The sequence below is a fragment of the Callorhinchus milii genome, unplaced genomic scaffold (genome assembly GCF_018977255.1).
Source record: "Callorhinchus milii isolate IMCB2004 unplaced genomic scaffold, IMCB_Cmil_1.0 Scaffold2, whole genome shotgun sequence".
Lineage (NCBI taxonomy): Eukaryota > Metazoa > Chordata > Chondrichthyes > Chimaeriformes > Callorhinchidae > Callorhinchus > Callorhinchus milii.
The window spans coordinates 108976456-108992049 of record NW_024704743.1 but is presented as its reverse complement, the minus strand read 5'-3'; the positions used below and the strand labels follow the sequence as shown (position 1 = coordinate 108992049).

Sequence of the window (15594 nt, the reverse complement as noted above, 5' to 3'; positions counted from 1 at the left end):
ATTGTGTTAATTGTTTTAAGATTTACTGTTTAGTTGAGCTAAACTTCTTTACAGAATATCATCCTTCATTGTTGCCTTATTTTTCAGAGACGAGGGGCAATATCTTACGACAGCTCAGATCAAGCTGCTTTGTACATTCGTATGTTAGGTGAGTAAACCTTATTATGTTCTATCAAAATAAGTTGAATGTTTTACCTTTAGAGTTACAAACTCCTGCTTTGTACCTAGAATCATTAAGTGAAATGTCTTGAAAAATGTTGAGATTAATTCCTATGCTTTATTTGTTCTGGATTAAGAATTTTCAGAAGAATTGAGGAAAATATCTTTCCGATAGAGCCAACTCATTTGGTTGGGTCGTAAGTCATGAATTGAAAGCTCACTAATAAGTATGAGAGCTACAGAATCGAAGCATCATTAGAAGAGATGAGTTCCAAAAGATCACCTAGAAGACTGATTGTATTAGATTTTCATATTAGAACCATCATTTTGCAAAATCTGAGGGACCTGGTGCATTTTATTATGTTAACATCAATATTAATAATCATTAATAAATCTTTACGTTTTGTACAGCGTCTTTCATGCTTTTTGAAAATTTCTCTTGCATTTTGTTGATCTCCCTGTGGACAATGTAGAACACATATAGGCTCTTTCAACCTATGTTTCCTCATGAAAACAGATGTCAGCAGTAATTCTGGCTAGGTTGAGGGGACTCCAAGTCACATTTTGGATGACATTTCGTCTCCTCTTTGTAGGTTTTCACCCTCGACTAGAGGGATTTACACCCTGCTTCAAGTAGACTGTAGATTGTTCCTGAACATAATAACACTTGAGCAGAATAAGAGAAATAATAAAATAGCAAGTACAAATCTAATTTTCTCAAAGGCACTTAAATTATAATAGCCACACATATTTGCCACACAGATGAGTTTTCCTTTGAAGATATTATCCCTTTTTTNAATTTAACAAAGTTTATTGTATCGAATATTGTTTACTCAGTTTACTTTTCCTACATTCCTGTATCCTGGAGCATTCAAGTACTTTCTCCAGTTATTCAGCAAATTCGCTTTATAATTGAGCACGTTAAAACAAGGTTCTACTGTAATATGCAATTTATATAAATTTATATAAAAAAGGGACAAAACTTAGCAACAATCATGCTAATGTCTTGGCATGATTATGTGCACCAACAACCCTTGGTTGACAAACTGAGATTAATGACCTTGAAATCGGTTCACATCTCTGTGCTGTATGCAAACCAAGAGACTCCATACAGCACAGTTTTCTCACTTATCAGCATGAATTCATTCACAAATGTTTACATCTAAGAGGAGTACTGAATTCTGAGAAGATCCAAATGTCCTCAGTTGTGGTTTATATGCTCACCACAAGCTTAGAGTTCATTTCTCTTCTGACTACAAAGTGAGCATTCACCATTTATTGGGTATGACCCTGCATAGCTTAATGTGCCTGATGCAATCATTCTGAAATGCTGTACGCTGTCCAGTGCTTTGGGACGTCCTCCTGACGTGAAAGGCGCTATACAACTGTAATCTTGTTGTTGTTTGTGTTTTAAATGTTGTATGTGAACATTAATTTTTTTTAAAAAGATACAACAGTACAGCTGTCAAAGTTATAACATAGGTTTCCAATGTGATGTAAAATAGGACCTGTTGGAAGGCATTTTTATCAACTGAATTTGGTTCACAAAGCAGTACTTTTTAATCGCTGAAACAATTGAGTATAAGTCGCACCTTAATGCAACCTCTATTCTCCCCCCACACTTCCCCAAAGAAAAACCCTGGTGTTTAAACTTCTGCACACTTTGCCTCATTCAAACCAATTCATTTAAAAAAAATCTTTTTGCGCTGCATTTGGACTAAATGATTGATTCGTAAAAGTTCTCTGAGGTACTAATAGGAAGAGACAATTTGTGAATTGAGGCTATGTACAGGAACACCATGTTCAGTTTTGGCTTGATTCTGTTGGGAAGAGTAAACTAGTTAAGCATTTATATAAACCCTATATATCACCTCCAGTTTTCTTCCTTTACAGTATAATCTGAAGCGTTTTGATACGCCTCGAATATGTGACAAGGCTCTATATCAAACGCAAGGATTATTGTTATTATTTTTTATTCCATCCTCCAATATGTTGTTACTGGATGCAACTTCCAGGTGGTGGCAGACTCCCCAACTCACTCGTTAAATTATTTTAACTCTTTCCCCACCCCTGTTCTTGCTCTTTTCTAGGAGATGTACGAGTGAGGAGTCGAGCATGTTTTGAACCAGAAAGAAGAGGCTCTCATCTTTACATTGACTTCCATCTTTTGCACTGTACGTACTTTATTTAATCATTATTTCTGTGACGTTGGGTGAAAAGTGTTAACAATTCCCAGGAAGGGATTTATGCTTGAATAATTCTGCCTGACTGTGTAACATTTTCCTCCTTAGTTCAGAACTTTAACATTGATAGAAAAGGAATGCAGCAAAGAGCTATACAAGGCATGTCAAAGAACCACACCAGACTGATAACGTCAGACTTCATCAGGGTCTTGAATACCACAGCAATGTTGAAGCATGGCTAATGTTGAAACCTTTGTTATCTCGTCTTTGAAACAGTTCACTGACTATCCAGTTAATACATATGCTTAACTTGCTTGACCAAATTCAGTGGATCAATAAACTGGAGTGTGTTCAAATGTAATTTGCATTTATATAGCGTCTAACGCATCCAGTAGACGCCTCAAAACACTTCACACAGCTGATGGGGTGGGGGCGGTGTGGGTTGGGTGTTGGGAAGATAGGTGGCTAAAAGCACAGTCACAAAGACTATTTGTAAAGTGGGTTTTGAAGAGGGAACCGAAGCGAGTGGGACTCCGGGATGGAATTGTCAGTTTGGGAATAAAGGAGGCTGCCCTGGCTACTCGTTCCATCAGTGGAACGAGTAGCCAGGGCAAAAGCTGAGGTTGAGTGGGGTGAAACAGTTAAGGATCAAGACCTCATAAATCAGGAGACCAATAAACTTGTTTATCATCAAAACGTTGATATATATATTTTATTGACTTGGAACAACTGGTAAAATGTTAATTTTCCTGATATTGATAAATTGAGTTTATCAGTGGTGGGAAAATCATACAGGCACTGCCTTTTTTGGAACATTTTTTTCTGCCATGTTTAATGACCCAGAAAATGAACACATTCTTAAGTTGCTTAAACCATTGTGCTGTGTGATGATATTCCTTATTTAACTGGGTGATGGACAAGAATACATTGCTTGTTGTACAAGTGCTATGAGGTTGCAATCTGTTGAGATTAACAGAAAAGCATCAGGTATAATTTGCTTTACACAAGCCCTTTATTTTGGGGTTTCACAAAGTTTCCCGGGTGTGTGGATGTATCACACCATTTCTAGCCAAACTCCACTGCTTCCCATCACCGAATGGGTCGATTTCAAGATCCTCACACTCGTTTTCAAATCTCTTCATGCCCTGGCACCTCCCTACCTCCTCCACCCACTTACCCTCCAACCCACAACTTGCTGCCTCTGCTCGACTGGCTCCGGCCTCCTGCATGTCCCCCATGCCATATCCATTCCACTGTTGGTGGCCGCACTTTCAGTCACTACGCCTCAAAACTCTGGAACACTCTTTCTCTGTCCCTCTGCCTTGCCCTTTCCTTCACCATTTTCAAGTTGTGACTGAAGACCTTCCTATTCGACCGTGCCTACGGTCACCTCCCCCTGGTTCAAAGTCGTGGTCTGCCACTGTCAAACGCTTTGGGACACTACCCTGCATGAGGGACGCTAAATAAATGCAAGTTATTGTTGTCTCTTTCTTTTCCCTTTATCCCCCTCCCTCCATGCCTAATACCAGGCATTACATCTACCTTGTGTGTTATTTGGCTTTATTGGTATGACATTGCCATGGTGTATACCGCTCAGGTATCATCTCTCTCCACAGTCAGACTAATACCAGCTGCCAGGTTGCAATAAGTGGAATCAAGATGCATTGCTCAGTTTAATCAAGTGCAAGTTTCTCTCTCCAAAGACATCACAGTGAAACCTCTAAGCTTTTTGAAGCGCAAGGTGTAGTGCACTATTTTGTGACATGTCCCCCAATATGTGTTCCTGTTTAGAAAATCTATCCGTGGGGCTTTGAGTGGGGAGATTTTGCTCTGTATTATTACAATAATACTTACCTTTAATATATTAAGGCAATAATTTCATTTCCGGAGGATGTTGTTCTCTTTTTGAAAAGTGCAATGAGATCATTAATGTCCACCTCAGTTTAATATCTTATCCAAAGAACTACACCTCTAACATTGCAGCAACTCCCAGCACTGCATTTGTGTCAGCCTAGACTTCTAGTTCATACCAATATGGGATGCATATTGATACCAATATGGGATGCAACTCAAGACGACCTACATTTATGTTCCCATGAGATGGTCCCATTACTCACATTAGAAGGAATTCTAATTACAAGAGCAATACATTGCACTTCTAAGATCTACTATCTCCTCAAAAATACTAAACAGCCAGTATATCTTATTTTTTTCTTGATGACTTCCTTTCCAGAATCTCAAACCTTCAAATTCTACTTTTTGTGTAACTTGTTTTCTACTTAAATTCAGTCTTCAGTCAAGGTGGTCATCCAAATAGCAATGCTAACGGCACAAGGTCACTTTGAGCACATTTTGTATTGTAGACAGCTGTGTGCACGTATAGTGAAATTTGCTATTGTGCCTTGCTATCTGGCTGGGAGTTTATAGATCCAAACAACAGCATTATAAATGTTACAAATGGCCTGGGTTACTTAGCAGTTAAGATGAGGAATAAGGATGGGGGAGAAGGAATGATTTCTATCTGTGACAAAGTAAAAGGTAGTTGCCAGCTTGAAAAGGTCTCATAAATGTGATTATACCACATATTTTAAGGAAAAGAGCTGCTGTTTTATTTTGTTAAAGTCACAATAATGTGGCGGTTTTCACAAGTCCACAGCAATGATGTCATTCTTTATTACTCAGCCTTTGTTGATCTGCCTCTTCATGTTGATTGCTGTTTCTGGTGTCTTTTCACCCAATGAGAAATGTGAATACTGTAACCTGAACATGATTATGGGTTAGCAAGGCACTTGTGATGCCACTAGACTATTCGCATTGCTAACTGTCAGGGGCACTGCAGTAAAATTATAGTACAGAGATTGTTGTGTGTGTGCATACGGAGATATTGGTGTATTCTGTGATAGCTGTTTATAATCCCCACGACACTCTAGAATTTCCAGATCAAAGATCCATGGACGATGTCCAATTTAGTTTTTTTTAAGCATAAGGAATACAGTCAAACTGCATGTGATCAGCCAGAGATGCTCTGACTTGAAAGCAATCTAGACCATGTAATTGATCCTCTCACAGTGAAACAAAATTAGTGCTTCTCCACACGTCTCTCAATCAAGTGTGCTAACCCACAGTGAGAAAATAACTGATTGTTTTTATATAAGCCGATTTGAATGGATGTCTTAAGGTTGTGTGCGTTAAGGTTTAGACTAACAGCTATTAATATTTGGAGATACACAAAAGTAGGCTGAATAGGCTCCTACTTTGCCACACATTCTTATGGTTCTATTTCTATATGTTTTTTGCTTTCCCAGTACCACCAGAATCAGAAGGAACCACTTCAGTAAGGAAGATCAAAAGACTGTTGAGTTTTCAACGATATTTTCACACCCAACGTTTCTGCCGTGTCATTTCTTCTCAGAATTTTCTTTCCATCATCGACATTGACTGCAGTGGCCAAGCCAAGGTGCATTTTTAAAGTGGAAATGTTTAGTATTTAGCCATTAATCAGCATGGTTCCTGTTGTACTGCTATTATATTAAACTCACTGACTCACTATGTTCATTCATTTAAAGATTTTTGGACATGGTGATGCTCATAATCTGGTGTTTACAGCCATGCAACCAAATTCAATCATTGTTTACATATTTGTTTACATATTGGGTACTGACAAAACACACTACCCTAATTCTATAGCATTTCCTCCTTGTGGTCTTCATGGGGCCATTACCGAATAAATGTTCATCATAGAATTCATGATTAGCTATTCTAATTGATAAGTATTTAACGTGGGATGGATGGTATTGTAAGAAATTAGGAATTCCTTACTAAGGTAGTATGCTTGGGTGCTTTGAGAATTCCCCCTCTGCCATCATTTAGGTTTATTTGGCTCTTCTCCAACCAGACATCAGTGACCAGATATTCAAATCCAAAGCATAAGCAGTCTACAAAGCACCCACCTGACAACTTTTTATTTTGAAAGGACTCTTGCAATGTTTCCTGCTTGTCCCATCTCCTAGAGATAAATGAACTCATGGCACAAACTGCAATACATGCTTACTTGTGGGAAGGGAGACATGATGACCCTGATACCATGAGGTCATTGATGTTAAAATATATTAGCTGTAATTATCTCTGTTACCCGTGTTCAGTCTCCTTTGCCTGTGTCTAGCCATTGGCTTGTCGAGAATACTATAGATTCAAAGAATAAAAGTCTTATCAGATACCAGTGAAAAGTTAGAATAGAAGGTTACTTGGTAAGTAAAGGCATGAAGAGTTAGTGAAAAGCCTGAGAAATGGAATTAAAGAGTTGCCAAAAACATAATGGTGGAGCAGGCTTTATGGGTTGAATAGGCTTTTACTGTTTCTGTCTGAACGAGTGTGCAAAGAGGATTTTTTTTTCGAACCCTACTAATATTTTGTGGTTTCAGTGTATGCTAGAAAAAGTTGGAACTTGGAAATTTGACATCTTTCGTTTTCACCAAATGACAAATGGTAAGTTTGTTATGTTTGCCATTTGTTTCATTGTAATGTTCTAGTAAAGTTGCTGATTAATTTATTAGTTAAGCAAACAATTTTTGTACTAAGTGTTGTTTTAAGAAAGTAAAGTTGTAATCAAATTAGTTTTTTTTCTAATATAAGATGATTTATTTAGTTTCTGGGAGAACAGTTGGTGAAATTTCTTGCTTCTTCTCCCACATTTTGTTCCAAAGGCATAGATTTTNGTAAAATGAAAGGTGCAATGTATTGTTTTCTACCCAAGTCTAAGTACTCCCCATTATTTGTATAATGAACAAGTTTTACAACTTTCAAAACAATTAAAACCTTATTTATTTGTAATATCAAAAAGTATATTTAGAGCAATATTATAAAACCAATACTTGTGGTATGTTTTGCTAGAATGCCTTGTAGTGATATTCAAAATGTAAAACTATTTGAAAGTTTGTTGATGAAGTTCTGCACCTGTCAGAAACCTGGCTCTAAATATACAACAAGAAAAATAATGTGATTCATTACAAATTACACACTTGTGTGTGTGCTTTTTTTCTCCTTCCAGGAAACAGTTTAGTTGCTTTGACCTTCTATTTGTTTAAGTTGCATGGCCTCATTGAATATTTTCACTTGGATGTGGTAAAACTACGGAGGTTTTTAGGTAAGTGGTATTCTTAATAATAAAATGCAAGTAATACTAAACAATATTATGTTATTTCTAATGCATGTGAAATAGTTTGTTACCATCGTATTGTATTAATCAATGCTAAGGCGTTCATTGCATAGTTTACTTTTCTTTCCTGTGGCTCTAGATTTTAACTAACTTTAAAACCAGGGAAACTTATCAAATTTATTTTATGGGAGCTTATTTAATCATTCAAGATAAATCAATAGCTACAGGTACAATTCTGAAATAAATTTGGAGTCCTGTAGCTCATGGTTAGAGCACTCGCTTTGCAAGTGAGAGACCTGAGTTCAATTCCAGGCAGGGCGAAACCTTGGGCAAGTTTCCTTACTCCACACGCCTAATAATAATCCCTCCAAAACCAAAAACAATAATAAATTGGTCATTTTCAATCTACGACTGTTTGTGGGACATTGCTGTGCGCAATTGGCTGCCGTGTTCGCCCACAAATATACAGTCAATTCACTTTACAGTGTGTTCTGTGAAGCGCTTTGGGACGTCCTCCAAATGCTATACCAAATGCAAGGATTATTATTATTATAAAATTATAAGCTTTGTCTTTCAAGAAAACTCTCTTACATTACTTTAATTATAATTGATTCAAATTATACATAGTATTTTTTTTTCCCTGTGCAGTTATGGTTCAAGAAGACTACCATCAAAACAACCCTTATCATAATGAAGTGCATGCTGCTGATGTAACTCAGGCCATGCACTGTTACTTAATGGAACCTGAGGTAAAGAGTTGTTCTTCAATTGTGCATTTGTGCCTCCGTGTAAAGTAATGAAAATGCAATGAGTTGAGTATCAGTTGTTAGGAGAGGTAGAGGTAGTGCAGAAAACAAGTGATGGGTCAATGCAAGTGAATAAGTGGGGTAAATGAGCATTACAATTACAGGATTTTTTAAAAATTCGGCTCTTCCTATAAGATTGTCTATAATGCCTTATTTTAATGTAAAATTAGAGCATATTGCATGCTTTAGTCTTTTTTTCTCTCTCTTCTATCCCTCCACCCTCCCCCCAGAAAACCTTGATGCTTTAGCAACTTATTCTGGCTTGAGAAACATGGAGAATACCGGTTTAATTTCCATTCAGATATCAAAAGCATCCTGTGTAATGTTCAGTCAGTATCTAATAGTACCCAGTTGTGCATGCTGCTACTGATTTTTTTTTGACCGACTGTTTTCATTATGCAATGTACAATCCCAGTCAAGCCACTGACTTGTTGCACTTGGCTACAGAATCCAGGAAGTGAGGTTGGTGTCAACCCGATGACCTGGAATTCAGCCATGTTTATTATTAAAGCTGGTGCCTAATTCCACATGCCAAAGCCAAAGGCAGTGCATGCATTGTAAGCAAACCAGAGTTGTAAGGGGGGTGTTATAACTGGATTTTACTGTATCGAGTAAGATTTTCTCTTGGAGAGCTAGAATAACTACCAGAATTATCCTTTTTAAGTTAGTGTAGTAAGTGATATTTAAAAAGAAGAGGCTGCAGATATAGTGGGAGAGAGAGAATTGGTTTGTTAGGCTGGAGAGAATTAAAAGCCAAATTATCCAAGCCATATAGAAGGAATCTAATGTTTTAAACCATGTTACTCCCTTTAGTTCTTTAGAAACATATTACTTCAGAATCTTTAAGCTTTAGAAACTTATTGCACGTATTTGGAAATAACATCAGTTTATACATTTGCTTCTAATGGCAAAGTGTTGCTAGTTGCTTATGTTGGATACCCATAAAACCTGTTTCCATTTTCAAACCTACTTTTGTGTGAATGGATAATCACCTTGCTCTTTTCTTGAAGTTTGCCAAGTCTCTTTCCCCATGGGACATTCTGATAAGTTTGCTGGCAGCTGCCACACATGATGTGGATCACCCAGGTGTTAACCAACCTTTCTTAATCAAAACCAGACACTACTTAGCATGTTTATATAAGGTAAGTTTTGATCGCATTTCAAACTGTTAAGGAAGCTAATGTTGCATGTTTTGCCTTAAAAGAAAGACGAAAGTTTACAACTATTGGAAAACTTTATTATAAGGCAGTTAGCTGGGTCCTATTCCCATTAGCTGCATTATAAGCAAGATGCCATATCATGCTTTTCATGTTTAGAAAACATCTCAAAAGTGCTAACAGAAGCTAAATGGGAATAATAATCCTTGCGTTTGATATAGCGCCTTATCGCATCTTCGAGATGTCACAATGCACTTCACAGAATATACTGTAAAGTGAATAGACTATATTTTATGGGCGAAACTTGGCAGCCAATTGTGCACAGCAGTGTCCCTCAAACAGTCATTCATTCCTCCTCCCACTGATCTGCCTCCAATTCTTGCCGGGGTGCCTGGCCTGTCATCAGCCATGCCCTGGAGTTCTGCAGATTTGTCTGGCTCGAGAACTGGACGAGACGGCAGCAGAGGATTGATTCAATTCCCACATTCCATTGTGACGCATGCCACCTTGGAGCCTGCTCTGCTTACCCTCCTCCCCCAATTCCCCCAACAATCTGCTAATGAATGGATATAGTCTAATTACAAGAGCAGACTATTGGTCCATTTAACTGACCTATTCAGGTTTCCAGAAAGTGTATATTGTGTATCTACCTCTAACTATAATTGAATCCTTTTAATTGATAGGAGCTTGTCAAGTTCCTTTTGAAAGTTCTACAGGATCTAGTTCCACATTCCTTTCGTCCTTCAAGTAAAATAATTCTCTTGCGTTTCCATCTTTTTTAAAAAAAAGTTTCTCATGAAAATTACTTTAAACTCTTTTCATTAAAAGGTGAGGATTTGATTGTCTACCTGGAGAGTTACTGTTACTTATAAAAGGGCCACTATTTAGGATTTTAAGAATAGGTTTGATCAGATTTATCATAATGTAATGCTTGAAAATTTGCACTTGATGCTTGCTCTACATTCTGTTTTCCTACAAGTGGAACTTGAAATCTGTTTATTTCTTGATTGAGATATTTTCTCAGCCTTGACAAGTTTATCCCAGTTGTTGCATTTTCAATTATGGGTTTATAAGTGACTTTCCACAGAATATCTCAAAGCAGGTTCACTCTGCAACCCCAACCTAGGCTCTTTCCAGGTGTGAATATATAAAACCATATGCAAGAATGATTATTATTATTATAGTGTGCATCAAGAAAGACTGAAAATTGTTAATATTTTTGTTCTCTGGAGGAGGGATGATTGAGAGTGAACCTGATGGAGGTATTTAAAAAATACATAAATAACCTGTTGGTGACTCCAAAACACAAGGGCATAAATATACGATAGCGGCTAGCAAATCTAAAAGAGTTTAGGAGGACCTTCTTTACACAGAAGGTGGTGAGAATATGGAACTCACTGCTGGGAGCTATGGTAAAACAGCGTCAGTGTATTTAAGAGGAAATATGTGGAGAAGGGATTACAAAGGGGGGGTGGCGAGGGCAATACTCCTGTGGAGTATAAACACCAACACAGACAAGCCAGGGTGAAGGGTCTGTTTCGATGCTGTACAGTCTATAATTCTATGTCATTTATTTCTATCTCCTCTACAGCTGACTTGCTTACTCATGATATTAGTTACAGCTGAAATGGGAATCTCGTCAGTTGGAAAATCTTGCCCACAAAGTTGAATTCTGTCACTAGCTATTTGATGGTTCCCCAACAATATATTGGTTCTTATTTGTGATGCTTGCAAACTAGATTGGTTGCGTTAATTGCAATTACTGGTTTGCAATATTTGCGAATTGCAAGTCTGAAAAAATGGCCATCAAGCAAAACTGTTTTAAATTGCATCGTTGAAATAAGCAATCCTAATAGATTAAAGTGCATTAGAAAATTAATTTGCCTTGCAAGAAGACCAAAAGAAAATCAATTGTAAACGTTTTACTGTTTATAAATGGGCCTTTTGTTCTGGAATCAATTGTAGATAATGTCGCTGTAATGGGTCAGTAGTTTTATTGAGCGCAACATTGTTTATGGAAACTAAAAAGGAACAGCGTTTATTTTCTCGTGACACAGTTAATGTGTTACACTGGGATTTCATGGATGAAAATTGTTCAGACGTCTGACACAGGTTCAGCCTTCTACTCTGTTGTGTTAATGTTTCACTGAGCTTTGTTTTTATAATACTTGATTCTGACCAGGGCTCTTGTTGCCCGGTCATTGATTTTAAGGAATGAATTCTTGTGCAACAAATCATTTGGAAAACTATTCCACACTGTTGGTTTCTAAAAACCTCATTACAATAAAGTGCTTGACTCCATTTTCTACATGAAGTTTTCTAACTGACAAAACTTAAACTCTTGCAAGACTGTACTCCGGGCAGATTTTAGTTGTAGTAAAATGCATTTGCGGAGCAGTGTTGCATTGGAATGAGGCTTTGCTTACTCAGGTCTGAAGGCTGAATAGAGTTCAATTTATTATAATGTGAAAAAGTCTTAACGCACTTGTATAAACAAAAAATCGGGGATTATGATTATTTGTTTTGCCATCCAAGATAATTGCAGGCTATTCAACTTTTATGCTTCATTTGCAGCAGAGAGCCCAATACCTGCACTAATTGGGCAAGTCTCAATATGGATATGAAAGTGATGGTGTGTCTGTGTCTCTCTAATCTTGTTACTTGCCTGGATCAATCTCTGTACCTCACATTGCTAGTTAATACTTGGGCCTATTAAAATAATCACTGATCACTGTCTCTCTAAATGCATATTGACAACATACCTAGTAGGAATTTGCTGCCAACCTTGCGATATAACTGAGGGTTCAGATTGTTTGAAATGTACTGGAACTGTGTTTCACATCCACCTGTTTTCAATAACATTGAAAGCAAATGGACACATACCAAGCTATCCATAAGGAACATGGAAATCTTGGTAATGGTGGTGGGGTAGGTGGAATCGATGGCCATTTAGAAGCAATTGGGAAGTACAAATGCCTCTTTTGGCTCTATATCACAGTCATGCTAGGAGTGAGGCAGCTTTGCTCCTCAAAGTATAAATGTGAAATTGATGCTGTTTGTACCATCCATGATTAAAATGCTGTTTGGTGCTGTTTTCATGGAACTGCTAATCTTTTCCTTCTCTATTTACAGAATACCTCAGTGCTAGAAAACCACCATTGGAGGTCAGCAGTGTGCATGCTTCAAGAAACTCAGTTATTTTCCCATCTTCCAGTTGAAGACAAGTAAGTATTATCATACACACCACATTGTTTTCATATCCACAATGGCCAATTTGTGTGATTTTTTTATGTCAATCCTTTGCTTTTACTGATGTCAATAATTTTAAATGTTAATTTGGGGATTCGTCCAATCTTTTGCAGCGTTTGGGACTGCTTGGTCTCACGGCTCTGCCCACATTTTGGTGTGAAAGCATTTTGGGAATATTTGGGTCAGTTCTCTGGTTCGACCCAGATGAGAGCAACTCTGCATATGTGTTTCTTTGAAATGTTGAGGAAGGCAGTTTTACTGGGAATGAGTTTCAGTACAGAGCAAAGCTTCCATAAGCAACTGAGCATTTACATGTACAAGTTCTAGACCTCCTCCTAGTAGTTATGTGGAGGATTTTGAATCTATAGGAAAAGTAATAAAAATAATAATCCTTGAATTTGATATAGCGCCTTTCACGTCAGGAAGACTTCTCAAAGTGCTTTACAGGATATACTGTAAAGTGTGGTGACTGTTTTGTAGGTGAATGAGGCAGCCAATTTGTGCACAGTAATGTCCCCAAAACATCCATGAAGTGAACAACTAGTTCTATTATGAGAGTTTGTTGGGATACTGGGAGAAACTTCCCTCTGTTTTCAAATAGTGCTATGGGATCTTGAACAAGCAAATGGGATCTGGGTTTAACACCTAACCGGAAGGATTGCACCTCCAACAATGTAGCACGCACCCCCAGCACTGCACTGGAGTATCATCTTAAACAATATGGGTACAAGGTCCTTGATATAGCACCTCATCATGTCTTGAGATGTTTCAAAGCACTTCACAGAATATACCGTGAAATGGGGAGTGACTATATTTTGTGGGCGAAATGCGGCAACAAATTGCACACAGCAGTGTCCCACAAACAGTCGTCGATTGAATTAATCCACTTTGAATCTGAGGCAAAAGTGCCACCAAGTGAGCCAGATTGACACAATTTAAAGTAATCTAGCAATTAAGTATAAATGTCTTTCTAACTTTGCTGAACAGTTATTTCAAGTATTTACACATTTTATATATTTTCAAAAGCTTTCTAATAGAACGCCAGTTGGGCTCCCTAATTCTTGCCACAGACATAAACCGCCAGATTGAGTTTTTAACAAAGTTTCGAATTCACTTGGATGGGGAAGGAGTAACGTTGGTTGATGCTGGCCATCGACATTTCATGCTGCAGGTAATCTTATTTTCAACTAATACGTTGAATTGAAGTTCTGTGATTGCAATATTGAGGAGTAGACCTGTATTTTTTTTGGACGTTTGTGTTTGAAAGCACAAGGGGAACATTTTGATGAAATGTTAAGTCTAGCTGGAAGCCCTGAGAAAATAAATCAAAAGAGTGGAATGGAAAAAAAAACGAGTGTTTTGTTGCTAAATCAGCTGCTAGCTATAAATGATGAATGGTGTAATGGAGACAACTTTACAGATTTGAACTTGCCATTGCTGCTACCAATCATGTAAGCGCCGATAATGACTCGATCTATAATGGAACCATAAAATTCCATATAGCACTAACTTTCACCATAGGCTTAGATGATTGAATATTTCATGTGACACAATGGTTCCTGTGCTGCTAAGGTAAGATTATTTGTACCATACAGTTCGCTGTTGAACAGTGGGAATAAGTTTTGCTTGGGATACTATTGGAATGCATTTATAAAAGTCTTTAAATGGGTTGTAGCTTCCTTTATTGCCAAGTGCGTAAAGCTTCTGTATGGTGTAACACTAAACTACACAGGCGGGTAGGTTGCAAATCTGAATATTGTTCAGTGCTGAGTAAAGTGATTTCAGCACTTTCAGTGATTTCAGCTGAGTAAAGTGATTTCAGATTTTATTAGGGTGCCACAACTTGCTTAATTGCTCCTGGGTTAGGGAAAACAAAAATACCAAGTTTCCAATTACTGTATGGAGTATATCATCAAAGTACCATGTGTGTACTCTAGGTGAAGTCATGATTGGGGTCGTGAAACTGAATTCCAGTAAGAATTGGTGATTTAGAAAGGCAGCCTAGAACACAGAATTGTGTCTTGTAAACTAAACTAGCTTTGCTTCAATTGCAGATAGCTTTGAAATGTGCAGATATTTGTAACCCATGCCGGGCTTGGGAACTGAGTAAGCAATGGGGTGAAAGAGTCTCTGAAGAATTCTTCCATCAAGGTACGTTCAGTAAAATTTGAGTCCAGTTGCACCTTATTTTCTTCAAGAAACTGAAATAGTTAAAACCTGACTATGTAAGAGTTTTTTTTCCCTGCGTCAGGCAAAATGTTACTTTGCTGTACCAGCTTCTCCATTAACAATAAAGTAAATGGGCTGATGCATATTCAAAGTGTTAGCTTGTGCTTCTGTCAGCTGAGTAGATGTCACTCTACAGGACTGAATATTACCTTCCCCTGGCCTCTTTCAATAAGGGAAAATGGCGACCTTAAAGCAGATTGGTAATCATGCAACACAGTTCTAGTGTTCAATAAACAAAGCCACAAAAGGTGTTGCTTTTAAACCACTGTAACATGCTCAATATAAAACTGGTGTTTTCTGTATCCAGCATTGCAGAAATGCATCTCGATGGAGGGAACGTGGTTTTAAAAACTAGTGCTAAATTTTGAAACCTACTATATTTTTGCTCCAAAATCTGGATTGTATTGAAGCTCTATATCCCCTGAATACTACTCAGCATCAACATTAATATATCCAGGATGTGCTTTGATGACTTGTTAAAAGAAAATGTATCACGTGATAGTATTGAAAATAATGTGGGTCAATTTCTGCACCACTACGGGGGAGAATTTCTTTGGGCTATAGGTTTCTGGTATAAAAAACTGCGATCCGTGCTTGGAATGTAGCTTCTTTCATTATTTTTCCCTCATTTGGAGAAATGAGCACCAAAAGCCATC

General features: G+C 37.6%; 1 protein-coding gene across 3 annotated transcripts in view; it reads left to right on the top strand.

Annotated features, from left to right (window-relative positions):
• The window catches only part of pde7a (phosphodiesterase 7A), a 45824-nt gene that overhangs the window by 27274 nt on the left and 2956 nt on the right, over positions 1-15594 (top strand). For all 3 annotated transcript variants that reach the window (XM_007896745.2, XM_007896744.2, XM_042331935.1), the window contains 10 exons: positions 88-148; positions 2250-2333; positions 5648-5799; positions 6764-6827; positions 7390-7485; positions 8146-8246; positions 9314-9445; positions 12593-12684; positions 13736-13880; positions 14764-14860. In XM_007896745.2, the coding sequence (XP_007894936.1) occupies positions 88-148; positions 2250-2333; positions 5648-5799; positions 6764-6827; positions 7390-7485; positions 8146-8246; positions 9314-9445; positions 12593-12684; positions 13736-13880; positions 14764-14860 (1024 nt within the window). The remainder of the gene's footprint in view (positions 1-87; positions 149-2249; positions 2334-5647; positions 5800-6763; positions 6828-7389; positions 7486-8145; positions 8247-9313; positions 9446-12592; positions 12685-13735; positions 13881-14763; positions 14861-15594) is intronic.